The 13,572-nt window shown below is 48.5% G+C and overlaps 1 protein-coding gene and 1 long non-coding RNA gene across 2 annotated transcripts; one reads left to right on the top strand and one right to left on the bottom strand.

Moving 5' to 3' along the window:
• Positions 1-1,167: 1,167 nt before the first annotated feature.
• Positions 1,168-6,359, bottom strand: LOC125167481 (uncharacterized). Its single transcript, XM_047861634.1, has 4 exons — positions 6,272-6,359; positions 5,726-5,911; positions 5,133-5,461; positions 1,168-1,904 (listed from the first exon to the last, which is right to left on the bottom strand). The coding sequence occupies exons 1-4, from the start codon at positions 6,357-6,359 to the stop codon at positions 1,800-1,802; spliced, it is 708 nt and encodes a 235-aa protein (XP_047717590.1). The 3' UTR covers positions 1,168-1,799.
• A 312-nt stretch (positions 6,360-6,671) lies between these two features.
• Positions 6,672-12,943, top strand: LOC125168579 (uncharacterized). Its single transcript, XR_007153208.1, has 2 exons — positions 6,672-6,935; positions 12,473-12,943. It is a non-coding gene; the product is annotated as an uncharacterized LOC125168579 (long non-coding RNA).
• Positions 12,944-13,572: the final 629 nt, after the last annotated feature.

Genomic DNA, 13,572 nt, shown 5'->3' with positions numbered 1-13,572 from the left:
GGGCACTGAGAAGACCAGCAAATTAAGAGGTACCAGGAAAGAGGAAAAATAAGGGACAGGAGAGGCAGCCCATGTGGAAGTTCCAGGGAAGGAGAAGAAAGGAAACAGAATGGAAAAAATAGAAGAAAATATCCATAAGCTGAAGAAAGGCCTGAATCTTCAGACTGAAACAAACCCCAAACCCAGTAAAACCCCTAGACACAGCCTGATGATATTATAGCTCTCTAAGGATAGAGAAAAACATGCTAAAAGTTTCTGGAGAGACAGAATCAGGTCACCTGCAAGATAAATATCCAACTAGGCTTAAACTTCTCATCCGCAGTATCGGATTCTAGAATATAATTGAAACAATGCCGTCTAAAGTCTCAGGAAATGTTGTTTTGACCCTCGAATTGTATGCCCAGCCGAAAGATCGAATAAAAAATTTTTCAGATGCAGAAGAACCCAACATTGACTCCACACATGATTTTTCTGGGAAAAAAAAAATCCAGGGACACACTGTAGCAAAATGAAAGGGGAATTTAGGAGAAGGAAACTGAAATCAATGGAGGAAGACAATATGGGGGGGGGGGGGGGAGCGGGAATCCCAGACTGGCAGCTGTCCAGAGACCGGTAAATTGGTGGTTCAACTGGAGCAGGAAGTCAAAGAGTCACATGAAGACTCTTTCAGGGAGAAAGTGGATTCAAATCAACGGTGAGTATTAATCAGAGTATGATCTTCATTCTCCACCTCAATAAGAAAAGGGGGGCCAATGAAAGAAAAACTCTAGGAAAAACAAAAGAAAGTCAGGACCCACATGTGAAGCAAGCTACTTTTTCTGTAAGTTTATTTTGAGAGAGCGCGCACATGCACAGGAAGTGGGGTTGGGGGGGAGGGAAGGGGGGGAAGAGAGAAGGAAAATTCCAAGCAGGCTCCTCGACCTCAACACAGAGCCCAACACGTGGGGCTCGATTCCACAAACCATTAGATCATGACCTGATCCAAAATCGAGAGTCAAACACTTAACTGAGCCACCCAGGGGCCCCTCTATGTATGTTTGTATGTATGTATGTATGTGTGTATGTATGTAAGATCTATGTTCGACATGGGGCCTGAACTCACAACCCTGAGATCAAGAGCTGCATGCTCCTCCAACTGAGCCATCCAGGTGCCCCAGACTTTTTACTTTTTAAATTAAGGTATAATGTACGTGAAGGAAAATGTTCAGACCTTACAAGAGCAACTTAGTCGGTTTTGACAAATGTGAACACTTAGTTAACATCATCCACTTACACCACCATCGAGAGGAGAAACATTTCTATCACCCGAGGAAATTCCCTCGCGTCTCCTCCCTGTGGAGCCTCTCCACCCAAAAGCAACCACTGATCCAACACAAGCTAATACCGAGAACTAGACAGAGCATCATAAACAAGAGTCCATTTGATCTTGATTCTTAGGACATCTCTTTCAAGCAACACACGTGTAGTGGAAAGAAGTCCATGGACTTCTTGAGGGATCCGATAACAATTCTTTGTCCTAAAATTATAAATGATACTTCTGGTATTTATTTCCTGGAGTTGCTATAACAAAATTGCCATAAGCTTGGTGGCTTAAGACAAATTTCTTCTCTCCCAGTCCTGGAGGCCAGAAATCTGAAATCAAGGTGTTGGCAAGGCCATGCTTCCTCCAAAGACTCATCTTTCTTTGCCTCTTCCAGCTTCTGGTGCCTTCAGGCATAATTTGGCGTAAGTCATCACCTGGGAGGCCACCAGGTTGCTCATCTGAGACAGTGGAAAAGCCAAGAGAGACGAGCTAAGAGTCAAAGCAACGCATTCAGGCAAAGTGCTGGTGGCTGTGTGCCTCCAATCTCCGTCTCCATGGCCATGTTGCTTTCTCCTCCTCCTCTGTGTCTGCTCTGTGGGTCCTTAAAAGGACACCTGTCATTAGAAATAGTGCTCGCCCAGAAAATCCAGGATGATCTCATCTCAAGATCCTTAGCTTAATTATATCTCTAAAGCTCCTTTTTCCAAATAAGGTCACATTTACAGGTTTCACACATGAATATATTTGGGGGGAGGGCCAGCATTCAGCCCGCTATAATGGGTTCTCATTTTTTTTTTTAAGTTTATTTATTTATTTTGAGAGAGAGAGAGAGAGGACTGGTGTTGCCATTAGAAATAAAATGTGAACAGTGTATGTAATTTTAAATGTTCTAGTGGCCACATTACAAAAGTAAAAAGAAAGAGGGGATATTAGGGACTGAATGCTGGTGTCTCCCAAAATTCACATGTTGAAGCTTCAACCCTCAGTATAGCTTGGAGATGGGCCTCTAGGAAGTAATTAGGTTGAATGAGGTTATAAGGGTAGGACTCTAATTCGACAGGATTGATCCCTTACGAGAGGAGAAGACACCAGTGCACTATTGATGAGAATGTAAATTGCGCAGCCACTGTGAAAACCAGTGGGGAGGAGTCTCGACAATTTTAACATAGAGCTACCCTATGATCCAGCAATTCCATTTCTGAGTATTCATCCAAAGGAAATGAAATCAGTATCTCAAAGAGATACCCACACCCCCATGGTCACTGCAGCATTATTCACAATAGCCAAGACGTGGAAACAACCTAAACGTTTGTCAACGGATGAATGGATAAAGATATGTTGTGTATACACAATGGAATATTATTCAGCCATAAGGGAAAAAAAGGACATCCATGAGGCGCCCGAGTGGCTCAGTCAGTTGGGCATCTGACTCTTGGTTTTGGATCAGGTCATGACCTCACAGTTTGTGAGTTCGAGCCCTGCATCAGGCTCTGCACTGACAGCATGGAGCCTGCTTGACATTCTTCCTCCCTCTCTCTCTCTGCGCCTCCCCTGCTTGAGCTCACGCTCTTTCTCTCAAAATAAATAAACTTAAAAAAAATTAAAAATGGATCAAAATCTAAACATAAGAGCTAAAATGATAAAACTCTTTAGAAGAAAACAGTAGTAAATTTTTGTGAACTTGGATTAAACAATGGTTTCTCATGTATGACAAAGCACAAGCAACAAAAGAAAAAACAGAAATTGGGCTTTATCAAAACCAGAAACTTTTGTACTTCAAAAGACACTAACAAAAAAGTGACGCCTGGCTGGCTCAGTCGGTGGAGCGTGTGACTCTTGATCTCGAGGTTGTGAGTTTGAGCCCCACATTGAATGTGGTAATTAATTAAAAATAAAATAGTTCTTTTTTAAATTTTTTTTTCAACGTTTATTTATTTTTTTGGGGGGACAGAGAGAGACAGAGCATGAACGGGGGAGGGGCAGAGAGAGAGGGAGACACAGAATCGGAAACAGGCTCCAGGCTCTGAGCCATCAGCCCAGAGCCCGACGCGGGGCTCGAACTCACGGACCGCGAGATCGTGACCTGGCTGAAGTCGGACGCTTAACCGACTGCGCCACCCAGGCGCCCCAAAAATAAAATAGTTCTTAAAGTGAAAAACCTACTGAATGGGAGAAAATATTTGCAAATCGCATGCCTGATAGCAGTCTAATATCCAAAATATAAAGAACTCTTTTTTTTCTTTCTTTCTTTCTTTTTTTTTTTTTAAGTAGGCTCCAAGCCCATCATGGAGCCCAACGCAGGGCTCAAATTCACAACCCTGAGATCAAGAGCTGAGCTGAGATAGAGTAGGAGGCTCAGGGGCACCTGGGTGGCTCAGTCGGTTAAGCGTCCAACTTTGACTCAGGGCATGATCTCTCAGTTCATGGGTTCGAGCCCCGCGTCGGGCTCTGTGCTGACAGCTCAGAGCCTGGAGCCTGCTTTGGATTCCGTGTGTCTCCCTCTCTCTCTGTGCCCCTCCCCCACTTGTGCTCTTTCTCTCTCTCAAAAATAAGTAAACATGGGAGGGGGGGGGATGTTCAACCGACTGAGCCACCCAGATGCCCCAGGATATAAAGAACGCTTATAACTCAACAACAAAAAGACAACCCAACTGGCATGTGGGCAAAGGATTTGAATCAGTTGATATTTCTCCAAAGAAGACCTCCACATGGCCAACAGGCACACGAAAAGATGTTCAACATCATCAGCCACTGGAGAACTGCAAACCCAAACCGCAGTGAGATGCCACTTTGCACCAACTAGGGTGGCTATCACCAAAAAGACGGACAATAAAAAGTGTTAGTGAGGATGTGAAGAAATTGGAACTCTCAGACATTAGAATGTGGGCAAATAAAATGGTGCAACCACTTTGGAAAACAGTCTGGAAGTTCCCCAAAAGCTTAAGCATAGAGTTATTATATGACCCAGCAAATCTACTCCTAAGGTCATACCCAAGAGAAATGAAAACATACGTTCATACAAAAACGTGCATACTGATGTGCACGACAGCATTACTCCTAACAGCCAAAAAAAAAAAAAAAATGGAAACAACCCAGATGTCCCTTGACTAATGAATGGATAAACAAAGTAGTATATCCACACAATGGAATACCATTCACCAACAAAAAGAAATAAAGTAATAATATGTGCTACCACACGCACAAGCCTTGAAAATAAATGAAAGAAGCCAGCCCCAAAAGGCCACATATTGTATGGTTCCATCCGTATGAAATGTCCAGAATCAGAAACCCATGGCAACAGAAGATAAATAGTTTCCAGGAGCTGAAAGGAGGCGGGAACAGAGTGCTGCTCTTGGGTACAGGGATTCTTTTTGGGGTGACCCAGCAGAGGCTCTGTACCCAGCAGAGGAGGTAATGGCATGGGCGCCTGGGTGGCTAGGTCAGTTAAACTTCCGACTTCGGCTCAGGTCATGATCTCATGGTTCATGGATTCCAGCCCCGTGTTGGGCTCTGTGCTGACAGCTCAGAGGCTGGAGCCTGCTTCGGATTATCTCTCTCTCTCTATCTCCCTCACTCTCTCTCTTCCCTGATCATACCCTGTGTCTCTTTCTCTCTCAAAAATAAACAGTAAAAAAAAAAAAAAAAAAAAAAAAGCAATGGGGGTGGGTGCCTGTCTGGTTCTGTTGGTGAAGCATACGTTTGTGGATCTCGGGGTTGTGAGTTCGAGCCCCACGTTGGGTGTAGAGGAAAAAAAGAAGGCGATGGGTTCTACTGATGTAGAAGGCGGGGTGGAGTTGAGGATTTAATGAGGGATTGCGTCTCCACTGACCTTTCTAAGTGCAGGGGAGTCCCCCCGGGGCGGACACCATCCCAGCCACGCTCTGCTGCCCAAAGGGCTCTTTGACGGCCAGGAATCCTTTCCTTGGCCCCTGCGGTGGGTCCCCTTGCCAGTGACAGACGACACCGAGGCGGCGTCGGAAAAAGACATGCTTCCAAGTGCTGGGCAAAATGTCTCTGCGGTCTCGGTGAATAGATTCTTTTGCCGTTTTCCCAGTAAGTGACTCACTCTGCTGGAGGCGACTCCGGGGGCACTTCCTGGACACCCACTCACCTGGAAAAACTGAGGTGGCTCCTGACCATAAGCGCGTCTCCCGCTGCCTGTAGCGGAGACAACACGCTCATTGTAGGGGGAAGTGGGTCCTTCTCCCCCACTCCTTCCCCACCCCTCCTTCCCCACCCCTCCTTCCCCACCCCTCCTTCCCCACCCCTCCTTCCCCACCCCTCCTTCCCCACTCGCACCCGATCCCCTCGGTGCCAGAGCGGGACACAGAGCTGGCCCGGGGACTGGAGAACCGGCCAGGACAGAGGCCCAGCTGAGAATCCTAATGAAGCCCAGACGTCCCCGGGGCTGCCGGAGCTCACCCGCAGGGACAGAGCTGCCCCGGCCTTTCCTGGTGGCGGAAATGCCCACAGCACGAGACTGGGCGGTGCGGGTCTGTTCCGCCTCCGTCCCCAGGGGCCCGCGCCTTGGTCCCCGAGGAGGTGGCTCCCCCCTCTGCCCAGGGAGATGCGGCGAGGAAAAGGCGTCGCCCGAAGTTGAGGCGTCCCCTCTTCCCCGGCGCCCCCTAGCGGCCACGCAGCCCCGCTGCTTTCTCCCCTCCCCTCCCCTCCCCTCCCTTCCCCTCCCCTCCTCTCCCCTCCCCCTCCCCTCCCCCTCCCCTCCCCCTCCCCTCCTCTCCTCTCCCCTACCCCTCCCCTCCCCTCCCCTCCCCTCCCCTCCCCTCCCCTCCCCTCCCCTCCCCTCCCCTCCTCTCCTCTCCCCTACCCCTCCCCTCCCCTCCCCTCCCCTCCCCTCCCCTCCCCTCCCCTCCCCTCCCCTCCCCTCCCCTCCTCTCCTCTCCTCTCCTCTCCTCTCCTCTCCCCTACCCCTCCCCTCCCCTCCCCTCCCCTCCCCTCCCCTCCCCGCGCCGGAGCCGAGCCGGGGGTTCCAGGGCTTCAGGGACCCTTCCTTGCAGGAGTCCAAACGCTTCCCCGGTGGTAGCCCGCCCTCGCACATCCGTCCCCAGCTCCCCGCCTACACCCACGACAGTACATGTGCTTTGAGTAGCCATTGCTTGAGGAAGTGCTTTTGAAAAATTGCACTTGCGTAAGTAAGCGGGTGAGTAAATTAGTAAGATGCTGCTTGCCCTCCGACGAGGCCCCTGCTGTACGTCTGGGTGTGCTGTGTGTGCTCGGCTCCCTGGTGTAATCCCGGGAGCTTCCCGGGGCCTCCGGGCGGGGACCCCTGTGTGACCGAACAGACAGTGGCCGCAGCCCCTGCTGTCAGGCTGTAGGCTCTTCAGGCAGGTGTTCCGTTTCACCGGGAAAGTTCCAGAAGCTGCTGTCCTCTTCAGCCGTGGCTGGCTGAAATTCCCAAGGGAACGGGGATGCTGTGGGGCGTCCCGTGTACGCGCTGCTTCCAGGCCGGACCCCTAGGACTCCGGGCGGAAGGGTCTCTCTTGCCATGTGACCTCGTCGCCTGCGTGACTCAGTCTGTCAGCATTCTGGCGTGTTGAAGGACGTTCCGGTGCATCAGGTCAGCGGGTTCCTCTCACGATGGGGCCACGACTGTCCTCGCAATCTCCAGCGTGTTGTGAGTGCCTACTGTGGGCAGAGGGCTTTTCAGAATTTTTAAAAAATAGAGATCAGCGTCCTTGTTCTCCAAAACATATAGTCTTACGGGAAGGAGGGTGATAACAAGAGTACATGTAAGAAAATGACTAAAATTCTGTTTAATTCCGGCAAAACCAGTTGAGCACTTGTGTGAGGAGTTGGACCATGCGTTGTCAAGGTGCTTTAGAAGAAGTTAGACTTGGGGCGCCTGGTGGCTCCGTCCATTAAGCGTGGGACTCTTGATTTCAGTGCAGGCCATGATCTCATGGTTCTCAGTTCCAGCCCCCTGTCGGGCTCTGGGCTGACAGTGGGGAGCCTACTTGGGATTCTACCCACCCCCCCCCCCCATCTCTCTGCCCTTTCTGTGCTCTCTCAAAATTAAATAAGTAAACTTAAAAAAAAAAAGGTTTAAAAAATTAAAGAAGTTAGACTTTTGTCAGGACAATGAGGACAAGGAATGGGACAGTATTGAAAAATAAGGGTCAATGGTATAAAAGAGGATAAGGTTGTATCTATACTAACCTGGACTCATTTTGCTGTAAATTCTGGTGAGTCAACTCAAACTCACTGAACCAAATGATGGAATAGGTAGGAATGGGCTTCAGGAACAACTGGATCCAGGACTGAAATGCCAGGAAATCGCTCTCTCCCCTTCTCCCAAATCCCCCCAACCTCTGAGACTCTTTCTCTCCCTGGCCGACAGGGAAGGGCTTTCTCTGCCCAGCAGGAAAATGGCCCCAGGCAGATCTGGACTCTTACCTTTGACTTTCTACCAAAGAGGAAAAGAATTCTTCCCATCTGGTTCCATTTGAAAGAAGAGAAACAAAAAACAGGAAAGGACTTCATGTGCCCACTTTTCTGCACAGAGTTGGGGGAGGGGGTAATTTTATTGGTAGCCCATCTAGAACCAAATAGTTGGAGTGGGGAGAAATGTGTCCTGAAAGAAAATGGAATGGTGGTCTTGGGAAACACACCAAGGTAAACCAGTGTGAGCCATGTGATCATTTTTTTTCTGAAATAAGAGTCCACAGTTGTGTTTTTTAAATAATCTCTAGCTTGGGGCGCCTGGGTGGCTCAGTCAGTTAAGCGGCCGACTCCGGCTCAGGTCACGATCTCACTGTCTGTGAGTTCGAGCCCCGCATTGGGCTCTGTGCTGACGGCTCGGAGCCTGGAGCCTGTTTCAGATTCTGTGTCTCCCTCTCTCTGACCCTCCCCTGTTCATGCTCTGTTTCTAAAATGTTTTTAACATTTTAAATGTTAAAAAAAAATTTTTTAAATAATCTCTATCCCCAACGTGGGTCTCAAACTCACAATCCTGAGATCCAGAGTCCTATGCCTTACCGGCTGAGCCAGTCAGGTGTTACAAGGGTCTACAGTTTTTAGCCAATTGCCAAAGAGATCCCTAACCTAAAATCTTAGCTATAGAAGTAAACCTAGTGACCACTCAGTTCAACTGTCCCATTTTGTAGGAGGGAATACTGAGGTGCAGAGAGTTTGGGTGATTTGCCTAAGATCACGCAACTATGGTAGGATTTCGTGTGGATTTGGCGTGGGTTGAGGAAGGGGATATGAGACAAGAGGTCCACACCCGGTCTGAATGTTAGAGTCCGAACAAACGTTGTTTAAGTGATGATGGAGTACTGTAACAAGAGGGTTTGGGAGAAACTATACAATGAGGTGAGGCTTATTTTTAAAAAATAGAATTAAAAAAAAAAACCTCTAAAATCAACAAGGGCCTCGCTGGTTAAGTTCCAAGGCCTCCCAGTGTTTGTAATCTTTGAGGAATTTTTAAGAACGGGTGAGGCCCCACCTGACTGGGCAAATGTTGTTCTGACTTTCCAAAAGAGGGACAAGCATATTCTAAGAAGTGCAGGCTGGCAAACTGGACAAGGCTCCAGTGTGGGCTTGTTGAGAGCAGGTTATGCCAGACAAGCCTCGTTTCCATTTTTGAGGAAGTTCTCACCCTGGCAGGTCACTTAGGGGAATACTCTAGACTCCAGGACTCCTGGCGTGTTAAATCTGAAAAGAACCTTTTGGATTTAAAAAGCCAGGGGGTGGCAGGGGTGCCTGGGTGGCTCAGTCGGTTAAGCATCCGACTTCAGCTCAGGTCATGACCTCACGGTTCATGGGTTCGAGCCCCGTGTCGAGCTCTGTGCTGACAGCTCAGAGCCTGAAGCCTGCTTCGGAGTCTGTGTCTCCTTCTCTCTCTGCCCTTCTCTCTCTGCCCTTCTCTCTCTCTCTCTCTCTCTCTCTCTCTCTCTCTCTCTCTGTCTCAAAAATAAATAAACATTAAAAAAATGCCAGGGTGGCAAACTGCAACCCCCAGCTGAATTCAACCCTCAGACATTTTATTTTATTTTATTTTTCAACGTTTATTTATTTTTGGGACAGAGAGAGACAGAGCATGAACAGGGGAGGGGCAGAGAGAGAGGGAGACACAGAATGGGAAACAGGCTCCAGGCTCTGAGCCATCAGCCCAGAGCCCGACGCGGGGCTCGAACTCACGGACCGCGAGATCGTGACCTGGCTGAAGTCGGACGCTTAACCGACTGCGCCACCCAGGCGCCCCAACCCTCAGACATTTTAAATAAATGGGGAGGGGCGCCTGGGTGGCGCAGTCGGTTAAGCGTCCGACTTCAGCCAGGTCACGATCTCGCGGTCCGTGAGTTCGAGCCCCGCGTCGGGCTCTGGGCTGATGGCTCAGAGCCTGGAGCCTGTTTCCCATTCTGTGTCTCCCTCTCTCTCTGCCCCTCCCCTGTTCATGCTCTGTCTCTCTCTGTCCCAAAAATAAATAAACGTTGAAAAAAAAATTTAAATAAATGGGGAGATTTTCCACTGACTCTGCCTTTCTGGCTTCATGATGACAGCTGTCCACATTCCTGCCTGGCAAGGAGCATCGCTACCTTCAACGGATAAAGCATGTACATGCACACTGCAATTCACCCCAGGCTCTGCCGTTCCCTATTGCCTCACCCTTAGCCAGCTTCACTCACCCTTAGCCAGCCAGTCTATCTACTCCAGAGGGCATTTGAGGGTATGACCTAATCTACCGACATTCTTTTATAGAGACTTGGGGGAAAGAAGGGGGTGGAAGAATCCCTGATTCCGCAGGAAAAGGCAATCTAGCATGGGCCCCTGTCCACCAGGTAAACGCCAGAGAAGCTATAGAAGCAGAGAGCAGCTTGGATTTGAGAAACACTCCTAGAAACCTTGAGAGTTCCAAGGAAGACCAGCTAGGGTGTGTGGGGTGGTTGTTTGGGGGATTTGGGCACCAGCCTGGGGATACAACGACCTGATTGATACAGCAGTGGGAGGATAGAACGGAAGAGATTTTTAATTTTTATTTTATTATTATTTTAATGTTTCTTTTTGAGACAGAGAGCACAAGCAGGGGAGGGGCGCAGAGAGAGGGAGACACGGAATCCGGAGCAGGCTCCAGGCTCTGAGTTGTCAGCACAGAGCCTGATGCGGGGCTCAAACCCGTGAACTTCGAGATCATGACCTGAGCTGAAGTCGGCCGTTTAACCGACTGAGCCACCCAGGCGCCCCTCTCTGGGTCTTTTTCTGCTCTTGGTTTTTTGTTGTGTTTTGTTTTGTTTTGTTTTAGATCCCACGTATAAGTGAAATCATGTGGTATTTATCTTTCTCTAACTCATTTCGATTAGCATGATGCTGTCTAGGTCCGTCTATGTCATCACAGATGGCAAGATCTCATTCTTTGTTAAGGCTGAGTAATATGGAAAAGATCTTTTAAGTCTTTCTCTTTTTTTCCTTTTTTTTTTAATATTTATGTATTTTTGAGAGAGCGAGCGAGCGTGTGAGCGGGGGAGGGACAGAGGGAAGGGGACAGAGGATCTGAAGCAGGCTCTGCCCTGATGGGAGGGAGCCTGATGTGGGGCCCGAACTCATGAACTGCGAGATCATGACCTGAGCTGACGTCACTCGCTCAACCGACTGTGTCACCCACGTGCCCCTTTTAAGTCTTTCTCTTGCTTCTTCTCCACATCGATTGGGACGGTCATTGACACCCCACCGCCTCTGTGTGACAGAAGCTGGGAGCAATAGTTGGGGTTGCGGGTGTTGGTGGGGTAACATCAGGGTACCCCAGCGGCGCCCCGATAATGAAAACAGGTGTGAAATAGTGAATCAGGTGCACACTGACCAGATTCTTTCAGATGCTCACTTCTCCCCATTTCTTCCTCTGGCCACCAGGGGGGGATAGCGTCCCACAGGGCACCTTCCCGCCTGCAGCTCTGCTTCTAAGAGTCAAGGGTGAATCCTTGGCTGGAGGCTTTGCTGGGTGGCCCAGCAACAAACCGGGAAGAGAGGACAGGGATCAGTGGTGACTGTGTGGTGCCTGGGGCTCTATGCCTGGCTTTATCCAAGCCTCTCTCCGTAAGTCACAGAGAGGTACGACATCCCCAAAAGGCACGGACGTCCCCAAAGACAAGAGAACAAGGGTCCAAGGGTGCATGGACCAAAATACCAGATACTGGAGGGGTACATCTTCCATTTAAAAAGGGACACACAGGGGCGCCTGGGTGGCTCAGTGGGTTAAGTGTCCGACTTCGGCTCAGGTCATGATCTCGTGGTTCGTGAGTTCAAGCCCCGCGTCAGGCTCTGTGCTGATGGCTCAGAGCCTGGAGCCTGTTTCAGATTCTGTGTCTCCCTCTCTCTCTGACCCTCCCCCGTTCATGCTCTGTCTCTGTCTGTCTCAAAAATAAATAAACGTTAAAAAAATTTAAAAAAAATAAAAAGGGACACACAGTGGGGGCGCCTGGGTGGCTCAGTCGGTCCAGCATCTGACTTCGGCTCAGGTCATGATCTTACGGTTCGTGAGTTCGAGCCCCGCGTCGGGCTGTGTGCTGACAGCTCGGAACCTGGAGCCTGTTTCGGATTCTGTGTGTGTGTCTCTCTCTCTCTGCTCCTCCCCTGCTCATGCTCCGTCTCTCTCTCTCAAAAAAAATAAATAAACATTAAAAAAAATTGTAAAGGAATGCACACATCCAGAAAATGATACCAAATTTATATCACATGAAGCAAAATGAACAAGAATGTAAAATAACACGGGCACCCGGGTGGCTCAGTCAGTTGAGCATCTGACTTCAGCTCAGGTCATGATCTCATGGTTTATGAGTTCAAGCCCTCCATTGGGCTCACTAGTGTCAGCCCAGAGCCTGCTTTGGATCCTCTGTCTCCCTCTCTCTCTCTGCCCCTCCCTGCTCATTCATTCTCTCTCAAAAATAAACCTAAAAAGAAGAGAATTTAAAGCAACCATCTTCAAAACATTAGGAGAGAATATTAGTACATGGGGTGGTTATAAAATATGTACATAAATTCTTTGATAAGCCTCTTTTGAAAAGGTGATTAATTCTTTCCTTGAGCGTGGGCTGAATGTACTGACTCACTGCTTATAAATAGACTGTAATGGAAGGGATGGTGTATGACTTCAGGACTAGGTCATAAAGGCACCATGGGTTCTTCCTTTCTCTCACACTCTTGAACCACTTGTTCTAGGAAAAGGCATCTGTCACGTCATGAGGACACTCAAGGAGCCCCATGGCGAGGTCCATGTAGCGAGGAACTCAGCCCTTCTTAACAGCAGCCAGGAAAAAACTGAGGCCTCCCGCCATTGGCCACTGAATGGACAATCTTGGAAGCAGATCCTTCACCCCCAGTCAGGTCTTCAGATACTGTAGCCCTGGCTAACATCTTTGCAACCTGATGAGAGATTATGAACCAGAACCACCCAGCCAAGCTGCTCCTAGATTTCTGACCCGCAGAAGCAACTATGACAAAAAGGCAGAGTTCTAGAAGATTGAAAACGCAAAATTGGAAAGCTTGGATTATATAGAACTCTACAACCCAAATCAGAGGGTACACACATATGGGCACATAGGCACTTTTGAGCACGTGTGGGATGTTTACAAAATGTTTCCTGTGTACGAAGCCAAGGAAGGAAACTTTAATAAACACCAAAGAATAGGATTCACACAATGTTCTCTGATCAATAACAATTATAATGGGGGGGGGTGTGGAATGGGGGAACTGTTTTGGTTTTGTTTTTAGATAAATTGAATTCAAGGAAAGAAGGAAGGAAAAAAAAGAATGAGAGAGGAGAAAGAGAAAGAGGAAAGAAAGAGAAAGAAAAGAAAGAAAAAGAGGGAGAGAGAATGGGAGGGAAGGAAGGAAGGAAGGAAGGAAGGAAGGAAGGACATCTCTTTTATCACATTCCAACAATGTGATGTCATGGAAGGTGCCAGACTCTTATGGACCCCATCCTTCTGGCCACATTGGATTGGTCTGGGGTGGAAACTGACCCAGATGGCCAGCCAATCAGCACCTTTCCCAGGAGTTTTTGAATTTCAGAGCGAGCAGAGCTGGTCTTTCTAGGGTGCACATGCAGTGAAAGAGAATGAAATTGATAATCAGACAGAAGCAGAGAAAAGGATGGTGAGAGTTTGGGTGGTTTTTCAAGTCCTTGGTTGCAGTTATTCTAAGTCCCAGCTGCCCCTTTGACCTTCTTAGGGTTTGACTATGTGACGTACCTCTACACCTTTCCAATTCTCCTTTTGTCTAACCTATTTACAGAACAAAAATAAAAACAAAACATATGC

This window comes from Prionailurus viverrinus, chromosome B3 (assembly GCF_022837055.1).
Source record: "Prionailurus viverrinus isolate Anna chromosome B3, UM_Priviv_1.0, whole genome shotgun sequence".
Taxonomy (NCBI): Eukaryota; Metazoa; Chordata; class Mammalia; order Carnivora; family Felidae; genus Prionailurus; species Prionailurus viverrinus.
This window is presented reverse-complemented; position numbering and strand designations above follow the sequence as displayed.

What these genes read in the sequence shown, in the direction of transcription:
- LOC125167481 (XM_047861634.1), bottom strand. Translation starts at nt 6,359, where the DNA reads ATGTGCGAGGGCGGGCTACCACCGGGGAAGCGTTTGGACTCCTGCAAG. An exon ending in GAACCCCCGGCTCGGCTCCG is followed by an intron (nt 5,912 to 6,271) that starts GCGCGGGGAGGG and finishes GCCGGGGAAGAG; the next exon opens with GGGACGCCTCAACTTCGGGC. An exon ending in ACTCCCCTGCACTTAGAAAG is followed by an intron (nt 1,905 to 5,132) that starts GTCAGTGGAGAC and finishes TGTCCTTTTAAG; the next exon opens with GACCCACAGAGCAGACACAG.